The sequence below is a fragment of the Leptodactylus fuscus genome, chromosome 3 (assembly GCF_031893055.1).
Source record: "Leptodactylus fuscus isolate aLepFus1 chromosome 3, aLepFus1.hap2, whole genome shotgun sequence".
Lineage (NCBI taxonomy): Eukaryota > Metazoa > Chordata > Amphibia > Anura > Leptodactylidae > Leptodactylus > Leptodactylus fuscus.
In genome coordinates this window covers 244,920,989-244,934,228 of record NC_134267.1, presented here as the reverse complement: position 1 = coordinate 244,934,228, position 13,240 = coordinate 244,920,989, and the positions used below count along the sequence as shown (strand labels likewise).

Below are 13,240 nucleotides of genomic sequence, written 5' to 3'. Positions count from 1 at the left end.
TATCTATATAGGGGGTGGAGCTCCTGTACTCATACATGTACCAGACAGTCAGCAGGTAGATGGCGCTGCTGAGTCCTGGGGTACATCTATATAGGGGGTGGAGCTCCTGCACTCATACATGTACCAGACAGTCAGCAGGTAGATGGCGCTGCTGAGTCCTGGGGTACATCTATATAGGGGGTGGAGCTCGCCGCTCCTGTACTCATACATGTACCAGACAGTCAGCAGGTAGATGGCGCTGCTGAGTCCTGGGGTACATCTATATAGGGGGTGGAGCTCTCCGCTCCTGCACTCATACATGTACCAGACAGTCAGCAGGTAGATGGCGCTGCTGAGTCCTGGGGCACATCTATATAGGGGGTGGAGCTCCTGTACTCATACATGTCCCAGACAATCAACAGGTAGATGGCGCTGCTGAGTCCTGGGGTACATCTATATAGGGGGTGGAGCTCACCGCTCCTGTACTCATACATGTCCCAGACAGTCAGCAGGTAGATGGCGCTGCTGAGTCCTGGGGTACATCTATATAGGGGGTGGAGCTCGCCGCTCCTGTACTCATACATGTACCAGACAGTCAGCAGGTAGATGGCGCTGCTGAGTCCTGGGGTACATCTATATAGGGGGTGGAGCTCCTGTACTCATACATGTCCCAGACAATCAACAGGTAGATGGCGCTGCTGAGTCCTGGGGTACATCTATATAGGGGGTGGAGCTCCTGCACTCATACATGTAAGAGACAGTCAGCAGGTAGATGGCGCTGCTGAGTCCTGGGGTACATCTATATAGGGGATGGAGCTCCTGCACTCATACATGTCCCAGACAATCAACAGGTAGATGGCGCTGCTGAGTCCTGGGGTACATCTATATAGGGGGTGGAGCTCCTGTACTCATACATGTCCCAGACAATCAACAGGTAGATGGCGCTGCTGAGTCCTGGGGTACATCTATATAGGGGGTGGAGCTCGCCGCTCCTGTACTCATACATGTACCAGACAGTCAGCAGGTAGATGGCGCTGCTGAGTCCTGGGGTACATCTATATAGGGGGTGGAGCTCGCCGCTCCTGTACTCATACATGTACCAGACAGTCAGCAGGTAGATGGCGCTGCTGAGTCCTGGGGTACATCTATATAGGGGGTGGAGCTCGCCGCTCCTTCTGTTGATCTGTTAGATTTCCCTCCTGTATTTCTGATGGATTGGACTGAATTGTGACCTCTGACCAATCAGGGAGAAGATGTGACTGATATTAAAGCGGAGGCTGAAGAAGAGAGGATGAGGGGCCATCACCTGTGTAAGAGGGAAGTGGAGGAGGAGGTTCCAGGAGGTGTTACCACAGGTACGGGGTCATTTTCTCATCATACAACACAGATAACATTGGGGTAACTGTAATAAGTACAATTGAGGATTTAGTTGAGTCGGTTGTCTGAACCAGAGTTTCTTAAGGGATTACCCTCTTGTGAGAAAAACCAACCAAGTATCCCAAAGTAGACCTTGGGGTCGGAGTGTCAGAAAGTTTTGAGGATTATCTAGAACTGAATATCGTCCCCGGTCACAATAAGCTGAGAAGGAGAATCCAAGTCTGGTCAGGGTGGCGACTACAAGGACAGACAAGATGGCTCTAATTACATTGGATTCATCTGTGGGGGGCGCCAGTGTTCTGCATCCAGTGAAGGATATGAAAGAAAGTCAAGTCAAGTTAGTCTTCTCTCTGATACTTCAGTTTCTAGGTGACGGCTTATCCCCTTAACACTCATTGGTCGCGAGGGGTTTTATGGTGAGGGCTCCAGAGTCGCGCCTTCTCCCTACTTGGTGGGAACCAGCCGTATAATACAGCCAATACCTGCCATGAGCCGGGCCTGCCTGTTAACCCTTCAGATGCCAGTAAAAGGGAAAAAGGAGACTCAGAATAGGAAAATTACAAAATTCTATTAGAAATAAATATATATAATAAAATAGTGAAGAACATCCCATCAGATAATAGGGGGGAGAATCCAGTGTAGCGGAGGTAAGTCTAATGCTGAGGTAAGTAAACATCATTCATCATATCAGGAGTGTGAGCGACGCCTATAGGAATGACTGATGGTTTGTCCCCCATGTGAGTGTATGTGCTGAATACATAAGGGCATTATACTAACATTTCGTGAGCTAGTTACCCCTGATGAGTGGGTCAAACATGCATGTCGGGTATGTAATACTGGCTGAATGATATTTCGCTACCTATGTAGCCTATTTCTTCTGTATATACATCTTATTGGGAGGGTATATAGGGACGCACCCATAGACAGGGTGAGGTTCCAGACAGGGCACTGGCTAATTAGGGCGGTGACCCTGTGACAGGCTTTAGGGCTCGTTCACATGGGGGGCGGATTTTGGCACCGAGAGTGACATGGGGAGCTCCATGTCCTGTGCACCCAGCCATTCAGCCAAATATCTGATGAAGAGGTTGTGTTTGTATCTAAACACTAAAACCTCGAAACGCGTAATCAATAAACAGTATTATTTTCATCCTCTTCAGTGATGTCTGAAGACATTGTGAGCGCCATTGGGATTTTTGGATCATTGGATCCCACTATACTTCTAGTATCTTCCAAACAGCTCTTTCCACCAGGAGAGCTGTTTAATCTGAAAGTGGCGAACCATTGTCTGGACACAAGTCACTCCTCATCCCATCAAGAGAGCGTTCTATCGAACACATGTTCGATCGGATATCACGCTGTTCGGCATGTTCGATTCGAATCGAACACCGCGTGGTAAACTGACTAAAAACTCGATTCCCAGGACAGGAACTACGACAACAGGGACATTGAAAAAAAAAGTAAAAACCCATTGGCTGCTGAAAACATGTGACCTCGAGTCAGTCAGAGCTTGCACTTTGTCAGGGACGGAGGTCTGCGGCCATTTAGATAGGGATTAGATTCTGCTAGGCAGGGATAGGAGAGGATGGGAGAGGAGAAGAGAACCAACAGCTCTTGTAAGAGATACATTGAAGGGAGAATCAAACAATGATTGTCCCAGTGTCTACCCACTAACGTGGGATTCACAGGCTGCAGCAGCGCTACCCAGCTCTCCGCGGTGGGGATAATACTAAGTGGGATACACTGAAAGTGTATTCCCACATACTCTATATACCCTCAATCCACGTTCTAACAGTGTACCCACCGGAACTAACTGGCATACACTGAAATGCTCAGCCCATAGAATGTGGATTAAGGGTATATAGGGTATGACAGTGTGCCCGCACCCCTCCCCGCACTTAACTTGTATACACTGGAATATTCAGAGCATATATGGAGCATCACGGTTGTCACGGTGTGTAATCCCCTTAAAGCAGATTTCCTCTACATACATTCAAAATCCCAGGATAATGAAGCTTCAGTAAGGTTGTGACGGTGTGTAACCCCACCAACACTAAGTGGGATACACATTAATAGTCTATGTACGCTAAACCCAGCAGTCCACGGTGTGTCCCCACAAAACCTAAGTGGGATACACAGCAATTGTCAGGCTATGTACGCTCAACCCAAGGGATACAGGTCCAAATTATACACCCAATTAGTGTAATTCGTAGAGGGATCGGAGAGGACAGGTCTGTGGTTGGCCAGGTACTCAAGCAACATGTGCCTATACTTTTCCCTCATGATGACACTAGGCCCCTAACTGGCAGTAGTTTGGGCAGGGAGGGGGGGGGGGGGAAATATTACCGTGTACCAGACCTTGTACAGTGTTCCCCTGGTGGTTGTGCAGCGGATGGAAGTTGTGAGCCTCATGGAGGAAATATCCTTTCTGACGCCCAAGAGGGTTTACGGAAACATTCCCATCATATTCTGCACCAGTTGCTTGTGCCAATTATTTTTGCAATTTTTTTTTCCTCTCCCCTAATATAACAAAGGAACAGACATTTGACCTATACCGGGGGTCGAGGCTTTCAAAAAACCAGTATTTTTTGCTCTCCATGATGTGAAGTATGCGTTTGTCTTTTGAAAAGCAACCCAACATGAAGTCAGCCATGTGTGCTAGTGTGTTACTTGGCATGACTTTCCTGCCCCCAACTGTAAGGGTCACTCTCCATTTCCTCCACTTCCCACTCCCCTTCAAACCATCCGTGCTGAGCTAAGGTGATACACTGAAGTGCACCCTCTAGCCTCTGGTGGGACAGTGTCATCAAATGCCACTTCATCCCCCTCGTCTTCCTCCGCCAGCCAACGGTGCGAAGATGACAGGAGTGTGCTATGAATGTTTTCAGCGTAGCATAGCCTACTTTTCACTTTTGATAAAGGCCGCACTTTGACCAGTATATCAGCCACAATGGTGTAGGTTTCAAAGAACCATTGCACCAACTATTTTAAAACGTGGACCATGTCTGGACCGTGTTTGAGTCTGGAAAACTACATATCTGATACCAGGTTCCTGCCATTATCACAAAACAAAAAATGCCTGGGCCCAGGTGCGGCGGCGGAAACCACATTGCTGTCGCATCGAGGATGGCATCCCTGACCTCGGGGGAAGTGTGTTTTCTGTTGGCCAAGCTGAGTTGCTTTAGCATGACCTGCTGTGGTCTCCACACCTCAGTGCTGAAGCACGTTCAGGTCGCAGGTGTGGTCGAGGTTGCAGTACAGTAGGCTTTCAGTCAACCCCTGGCATTAATTTTGGGCTGGTAGAGGAGATAGGCCACCCCAGTTTGCAGCCTGGGCCCATTCACAACTCCATTCAGCCGGCCTGTCATTACTGAGAGGCAGTGTCTCTGACCACAGTCACTTGACCATGCGCCTGTGATCAAGTTGAGCTTACAGTAAAGTGTGGAACTCAGGGCCCCACTTATGTTAGGGGACACGTGGTGGCGCAAGGCGGGGACGGCACACCAACAGAGGTAGTGTTGGCTAGGGCCATTATAGCAAGGTGCTGCACCTGCCAGCAGGTCACAGGAGGCCTGAGTCTCCACAAGCGTGGATTGCTAAATCCCCTGGGCTAGCACTTTTAAGATGAGGTGGTTGAAACCTTGGGCATGTGGGTGGGTTGCGCTGTACTTTAGCCTGGAATGAAAGGCCTGGGAGATGGGGAGTTCCTGGGAAGAGGCGCATGATGGCCCAGGCAAAAGGAGCAGTGGCAGGAAAAGTGGAGGATGAGGTGGAACTCCCCAAAGTGTCATGGGCAGATGTTGAGGTGTTCAGGCTGGTGGTTTCTCTGGGGTGGCTAAAAGAGTGAACATCTAGGGCCTTGCTTCTGGGATTCACCTGTCCTGTGCCTATGGACATGCCTCTGCCTCTAGCCACCCTCTTTGGTGCTGCACTTCCCTCCACATCTACACTGCTATCACCCCTGTCCATGTCGGGTCGTTGGCCTCATCCACCAATTCCAATTGCTCACTCTCCTCTTTCTGCAAACCGCATATAACCATTGCTTGCCCTCATGACTGACTTTGACGAAGCCTATGGTTTTGGAGTTGTAACTCCATCAAAGCTCTCTGCTGTTCACACACCCTGCTCAACACGTTATATAGGGTTTCAGCATGTGGTGACCTCGAAAAAACATCCTGAGCTTCACGCAGATATAGGCGTTGCAGAAGTGAATTGAGGCTAGCAGCGGCTAATGTAGACTTGCGAAAGTGGCCCCCCAAGCTCCACACTTTCACCAGTAGCTCGTGAACATTGGGGTACTTTTTTTAAAAAATTGTTGCAGCACTGAGTTAAAAACGTGGCCCAGGCATGGAACATGTTGCAGGCTGCCAAGCTACAGAGCCGATCCCTGGTGCTCGGGCCTGGTCTGCGTTGTACTCTGCAGCCTGCTTAACGAATCTGTCATATCAGGAATTGTGATGAGCGCATGCTAATCTATCTTTCAGTTTAAATTTATGTTTATGTCCATAATAAGGGACAGGAAAGGAGGTTTCAAAATATTCTTCCACTTTCATTGGGGTTCTAGGGAGTTTTAAAGTGTACAGTGGAAAGGATGGGATAGGATTTCACATAAGTCTGCCATCCACGGGCACTCATGGTTGAGCAACTGAGGGAGCTGACTTTGACGAACCCTAGGGTTTTGGAGTTCGAACTACATCAAAGGTCTGTGCTGCTCACACACTCTGCTCAACAGATGATATGTTTAGTTTCAGCGTGTGGAGATGTCGCACAACAGCCATTGTTTGGGCAGATACAGGCGTTGTAGGAGTGCATAGAGGCTAGCAGTGGCTAATATATACTTGCGAAACTATCCACACAAGCGCCACACTTTCACCAGTAGCTCATGAACATTGGGGTACTTTTTTAAAAACCGTTGCAACACTGAGTTAAAAACGTGGCGCAGGCATGGAACATGTTGCAGGCTGCCCAACTACAGAGCCAATCCCAGGTTCCAGACAAACCACACTCAGTTTGTCCTCCACCTATACATTTACAAATTATCTCCCCCCATCGAGGAACGTGGCCTCGATGGGGGAATTTTTCTAAGGAGGCTAGAATAGAGAGCATCTTGGGCCTTGCTGGCTCAGGCCTGGCTGGCTCAGGCCTAGCTTCTGTCAAGCAGCTGACTTGTGACTCTGGACATGCCTCTGCCTCTAGCCACCTTTTTCCCTGCTTAGCTTGCCTACACATCAACGCTGTTTTCCCCACTAGACATCACCCCTGTCCATGTCTAGTCGGTGGCCTCGTTGGACACCACCTCCTCTTCCAAGTGCTCACTCTCCTCTTACTACAAACCGCACATAACCACAGCCTGCCCTGATGGCAACTGTGTTTCGTCCTCAACACTGAGGCAGAGAAACGCTGGTTGGGGGGGCACAACCACAAAATTGAACAGAAATGGCGAATGCTCCAGTGTTTGGCCATCAAGACACACAAAGTCGTCTGGTAGCTCCTGGGATTGGTGAAGTGGTTGGACAGAGTGAGGGACAGTTAAAGGACCTGAAAACATCTCCTGGGAGGGGGGAAATGTGGGATGACTCTCCTGGGAAGATTGGGCATGTTGGGAAGAAGGAGGACCAGACTGTTGGGTAGGAGGAGGAGTTGAGGTAGAGGCTGACTGGCTGGTGGAGAATGTGGTGGAAGCATTATCCACCATCCATTGGAACACCTGTTCCTGGTGCTTGGGCCTGGTCTGCGTTGTACCCTGCTTAATGCCTCTGTCCTATCAGGAATTGTGAGGAGCACATGCTAATCTTTGTTTAGCATAAAATTGGGGTTTCTGTCCATACAATTGGGGAGGAAAGAAGGTTTCCAGGTATTTTTCCACTTTCCATATAGGTGGTGTTGAGTGTGTAAAGTGTGTAGTTGATAGGCTGTACTAGTGGGGTGATACTGTGACTTGTGCGTTTTTACAATGCTAGTGCAAGGCTCTCCTCACTCCAAGGGCCAAATACAATGCTGGTGCAAGGCTCTCCTCTCTCTAATGGCCAAATACAATGCTGCTGCAAGGCTCTCCTCTCTCCAACGGCCAAATACAATGGTGCTGCAAGGCTGTCCTCACTCCAAGGGCCCAATACACTGCTGGTGCAAGGCTCAACCTCACTTCAAGGGTCAAATACACTGCTGGTGACAGGCTGTACTCACTCCATGGGCCAAATACAATGCTGGTGACAGGCTGTACTCACTTCCAGAGAGAATGTTTAAAGGTGTTTTTCCACTGTCTGAAAGGTGGTATTGAGTGTATAAAGGGTGTAGTTGTTAGGCTGTGATAGTGGGGTAGTACAGGGACTTGGGTGTGTTAGATGCCCCCAGAAATGCTTCCCCTGCTGTCCCAGTTGTATTCCAGAGGTGTTGGCATCATTTACTGTGGTGTCATAGTGGACTTGGTGACCCTCCTGAGACGGATTTGGGTTTTCCCCTTAACGAGTATATGTTCCCCATAGACTATAATGGGGTTCGAACAGTGAGCGGCTGTTCGAATCGGATTTCGAACCTCGAACATTTTAGTGTTCGCTCATCTCTAATCCCATCCCATTCTGTAGGAGAAAAAGTCCAGGGAAACGACTGGAACTTTTGAGGACAAGTCTCCAAACGTGACTCAATTCCAAAAGGAAGCGAAAGATATCCTTCTATTTTTTTGGTTCCTCTCGACTCAACATCTAACTCTGGTATAGATATACAAAGTTGATGCTGCCTCTAGTGTTCAAGAGTGGGAAGTGTGTGTGTGTATCTAATGTTTTGGGAGTTTCTTATTCCACAAAACCCCGTCATTTAGATAAATAAGAATTTAGTGACTCACTCCCTATAAGAGTAATGTCTCTATCTCTCCTTATCATTGATTATATTGTATATTGTTTGTGTATTTCCAGCCTGTTTATAAATTTCTCTACTTTTGTGTTTTGAAAAGAAAATCACCAAATCCATTTTTATCCTACAGAAAATTATAGTAAGAACCTTGAAGAAAACTTCATGTTGTCAGTAAACTATAAAGTAGAAGATGAAGATATGGTATACACCCATAATGTACATCCAGGACGTCACAGTACAGATCCATCATATAATCCCCCGAATCATGAGGAACCTTCTGACCAACCACAGATTGTGACCACAAGTACCAGCCAGAAAGAGGGGGAAAGGTTTCATTGGGAAGATAGAAAAGAGTTTAATCAGAGCTCAGATCTTCTTACACAGAGAAGATTTTACCTAGGAGATGAGCCATATTCATTTTCAGGACATGGAGAATATTTCAATGATGAATCAAATTTTGTTACATATGAGAGAAGTCACACTGAAGAGAAGTCCTTTATATGTCCAGAATGTGGGAAATGTTTTAGCAATAAATCAAATCTTGCAAAACATGAAAAAATTCACACAGGAGAGAAGCCGTATTCATGTTCAGAATGTGATAAATCTTTTATATCGAAAGCCAAACTAAGTGATCATCAGAGAAGTCACACGGGAGAGAAGCCATATTCATGTGCAGAATGTGGGAAATGTTTTATCAATAAATCAAATCTTATTACACATCAGAAAATCCACAAAGGAGAGAAACCATATTCTTGTTCAGAATGTGGAAAATGTTTTATATCTAAAGCCAAACTTCGCGATCATCAAAGAAGTCACACAGGGGAGAAGCCATTTTCTTGTTCAGAATGTGGGAAATGTTTTGTTTCTAAAGCCAAACTTCGTGATCATCAGAGAAGTCACACAGGAGAGAAGCCGTATTCATGTTCAGAATGTGGGAAATGTTTTAAAGATAAATCAACTATGGTTAAACATGAGAGAATTCACACAGGAGAGAAGCCTTATTCATGTTTAGAATGTGGTAAGTGTTTTCTGAAAAAAGAGCATTTTGTTGTACATCAAAGGATTCATACGGGAGAGAAGCCATATTCATGTTCAGAATGTGCAAAAAGTTTTACAGACAAATCAAGTTATATAAGACATAAGCGAATTCACACAGGAGAGAAGCCATATTCATGCTCGGAATGTGGCAAGAGTTTTATGAATAAAGACAATCTAATTAGACATCAGAGAATTCACACTGGAGAAAAGCCATATTCATGTTCAGAATGTGGTAAATATTTTACAGATAAATCAAGTCTTATTAGACATCAGAGAAATCACACGGGAGAGAAGCCGTATTCATGTTCAGAGTGTGGGAAATGTTTCATGAAAAAAGGCAATTTTGTTGTACATCAGAGAATCCATACTGGAGAAAAGCCATATATATGTGCAGAATGCGGGAAACGTTTTACAGATAAATCAGCTCTTGTTAAACATGGGAGAATTCACACTGGAGAGAAGCCATATTCATGTACAGAGTGTGGGAAATGTTTTATGAAAAAGGAACATTTTGTTGTCCATCAGAGAATTCACACAGGAGAGAAACCATATTCATGTTCAGAATGTGGAAAACATTTTTCAGATAAATCAAGTCTCATTAGACATCAGAGAATTCACACAGGAGAGAAGCCATATTCATGTTCAGATTGTGGGAAATGTTTTATTTCAAAATCCAAATTTAATGATCATCAGAGAAGTCACATGGGGGAGTATATGGAAAATATCACCAACGAACAGTGTCTTTTTGGCTGACATTAGCTTGTATCTGTGAGGTCGGTGTGACCGGTAGTGATCCATGTGATAAGTTTTAAAGGTGATTTGTCCCCATGAAAGAGGAAGGACACCTTGTGTGAAATCCATATTATACAGTATATGGATGAATCAATGTCTGATCGTTATTTATACAGTTTAGGGTGGACCCTAAATAGAGATCGGGGCTAATAGCCCAGAAAGAACTGCTGGACTGTAATAAACAATGAGTGATTACACATTATGGAGTGTGGGCTATTCCTTAGTGAAATTACAGGCAGATCGAGATAGAATTATGAATCGGGCTGTGACTGCTGCAATATCGAGACTGGAAAGTTAATCCTTTCATTGCCAATAATCTAATTTTCTCTGTTTTGTTTGATCGGTGACTGTCCACAGAGAGTATTACAGTGTTTTTGCTGAAAAACAAGTCTATCATGTTAGTGAAAAATCTTTTAAGGATTTTTTTTTGGGGGGGGGGGGTGGGGGGGGGGGTAAGAGTTAATTTTTTTTCAATAAATAGATACAAATTGCTAATTCCAATTGTGCTAATCTGAAAAAACTCCATTTGTTTAGGGGTTTTTTGGTTCCCAATAAACAGTGAAGCAGCCTGTGCTAATTTGAAAAGTCTCTGTTTAAGGTTTTTTTGGGTACCCAATATACATACATTCGATTACACAGAGGCAGCACGCCCACTGAGGGTTGGATGTGATTCAGATCTCACATATTCAGACACTTGCACGCACATTTCACCTTCACCTCAAAAACATCTCTAGAATTTGCCCTTTTCTCAGCGTGGAAACATAAAAAAAACCCTTCATTGTCACTCTGATTCTCTCTCGTCATAACTAAGCAATGAGGGGTCAGAAGCCACAAATCCATCCCCCTATATCTCCGGTCTGGTCACTGTCTACCGCCCTAATCCTCCTCTCCAGTCTACCAATGACCTTAGACTTGCATCCTCTGTTATATGAACATCCCACTCCCGTCTCCAAGACTTTTCTGGAGCTGCAGTGTTGCTCTGGAGCACTTTACCCCGGAAAATGTGATTAATCCCCAACTACAGCAACTTCAAAACTGCCCTAAAATTCCATCTGTGTAGTCAGGCTTATCTCGTGACCTGATCACCGTGGGGCAGTGGGGGGTAGAACAATAACTCTCTTCATCCTTCCTCCTCTGTTCCTCAGATCCCGTCCTCTCCCTCTAGAAGTTTCCCTGCACTCCTTGCATTTAGTATCCATTTATTCACAGATACCGGCTGGTGACGGCTCAGACAGCTTCACTTACACAACCTTTTCTATTAATAGATGGCCGGACCATTGTAGCAAACAAGCCCTCTGACCTCTTGTGTCCCTCTCCCTCCTCCTCCCGCCCTCACTCCTATTGATTGATATGATTATTTCTTTGTCACATTGCAATGTCTCACATTATCTGTTCATGTGTCTTCTGATTTGTAAAGTGCTGCAGAATATGTTGGCACATTATAAATAAAGTTGTTATTATTATTGCTGCCACCATTGTAACAGAAAAAAAACCCCACACCTATCTGCCGTAGTTCTAGTCTAACACTTACTCACCAGGTCGTCCTGTTACTGGTTTGAGTGCTTTGCTATTTTTTGCTTTTTTTTTTTTTTTAAGATTTTTTTTGCCCAGAAAATCCCTTTAATTCTCGATTAGTGACTAGGGTTGAGCGATTGGGATCGTAAAAGATCAGATTCCAATCGGCAATCGAGTAAATTTCACGATTGCGATCGAAATTACGATTGCGATCTTTTCCAGCGGGATCAAGGTCGGAGGTTATCTCAAGATCGGCTCAACCCTAAAAGTAACTTTTCCCATAGAGAAGCATTGACTAGGGTTTGAGTGATCGGGATCAGAACAGATCGGATTCCGATCGGCGATCGAGCAAATTTATTTCATGATTGGAAATCGGATTTTAAAATCGATCCTGAAATCTCAAGATGGCTCAACCCTATTAGTGACACATTGTCTTTCAAAACCAAGGACACCAGAATAGGATTCTTCCTGGTACATTAATCTATAAATACGGCATCCAAAAATACCCCGGGGTAGAAATTAGTATAAAATAATTATACTATATAAGAGGGATGTGTCCATAGATAATATAGAAAGGGGGGGGGGGGGGAGTTCAACTAAATATACATGATATCCCCCTTGCTTTTATTTGTAAGCCCCCAACCACCACTTTATACCCTATTTAAAGTAAAATTCACCGTGCTAACACTGCCTGTTGGAAAGTTTACAAAGGTTTATAGAAAGCAGCTAACGTATAATTGCTCGTTCAGCCCCTTTGACTTCCTGTGCCGAGCTTGAAAATCCATTTTGTCTCCCGTTGAATAATTGCTCTGTCCCAGTCCCCCCCCCCTCTTTTTGGTAGCAGCACACGGTCTATTCCCATGATGCGTATCCAATTACGGTCACCACCATGGAGGTCATTGACATGTCTCACCTCTAGGTTGTCCCTTTTGAGGGCAAAGTCTCTGAGATGCTCTCCCACCCTCCTCTCTTATTTCCCTTCGGGTATTACCTATATACTCCATATTACATCGGTAAGTCATTTTGTAGATGACTCTCTTGGTTTTGCAATTAATAAAATGATTGATCTTATGATTCCTGCTGTTAACCATAGAGGAGAAAGTCTTGCCCATTTGTATAAAGGGACAAGCAGCACCTATAGAACCCTCTGTTAAATATCTTGTATTTGCCGGTGAGACTTGTATCCACTGTTAAATATCCGTACCTAGCCTTGAAATTGTGGGATAGACTTGTGTCACGTGTTGTAGGCCTTATCCACGATAGGAAGAAGTCAGCTTGTTATAAATCAGTGTAGAGGTTTATTAATATCTTGAAGGAAAACACAGGAACAGGGAAAATGTCCAAATAACACAAATATCAGTCAATTGTCGATAGCTTACATCTTCAGAGAAGTTAAATCATCTGGATATCTTGTAGTTACAGCTTGGTTCATGCTTGTCATCTGGTCTGGTCATCTGGGATATTCACGACATCTTGTCCAGGATGACAGAGAGGGATAGCAGACAGACCTGCCATAGATTCCCCATGGATCTCCCTCATGGATGACGATGACGACCCCGACGTGTGTGTCTGTCACTCATTTATGTTCATGAGAGTGGGTGTTACCTTCCATGTTACAGCTATTTAAGGAGATTTCTACTATGGTTTACTCTAACCGCACCCATGTCCCCAAAATACAACAGATATGATGTCAGTA

At 45.2% G+C, this 13,240-nt stretch overlaps 1 protein-coding gene across 2 annotated transcripts in view; it reads left to right on the top strand.

Moving 5' to 3' along the window:
- Nucleotides 1-13,240, top strand: part of LOC142198393 (uncharacterized) — a 600,588-nt gene that overhangs the window by 551,339 nt on the left and 36,009 nt on the right. The window contains exons 1-2 of one of the 2 annotated variants that reach the window (XM_075269420.1): nt 1,220-1,334; nt 8,330-9,910. In XM_075269420.1, the coding sequence (XP_075125521.1) occupies nt 1,271-1,334; nt 8,330-9,910 (1,645 nt within the window). In that variant the 5' untranslated portion in view covers nt 1,220-1,270. Of the gene's footprint in view, nt 1-1,219; nt 1,335-8,329; nt 10,303-13,240 lie in introns of those variants that run through there. The other variant, XM_075269419.1, reaches the window with a different exon arrangement.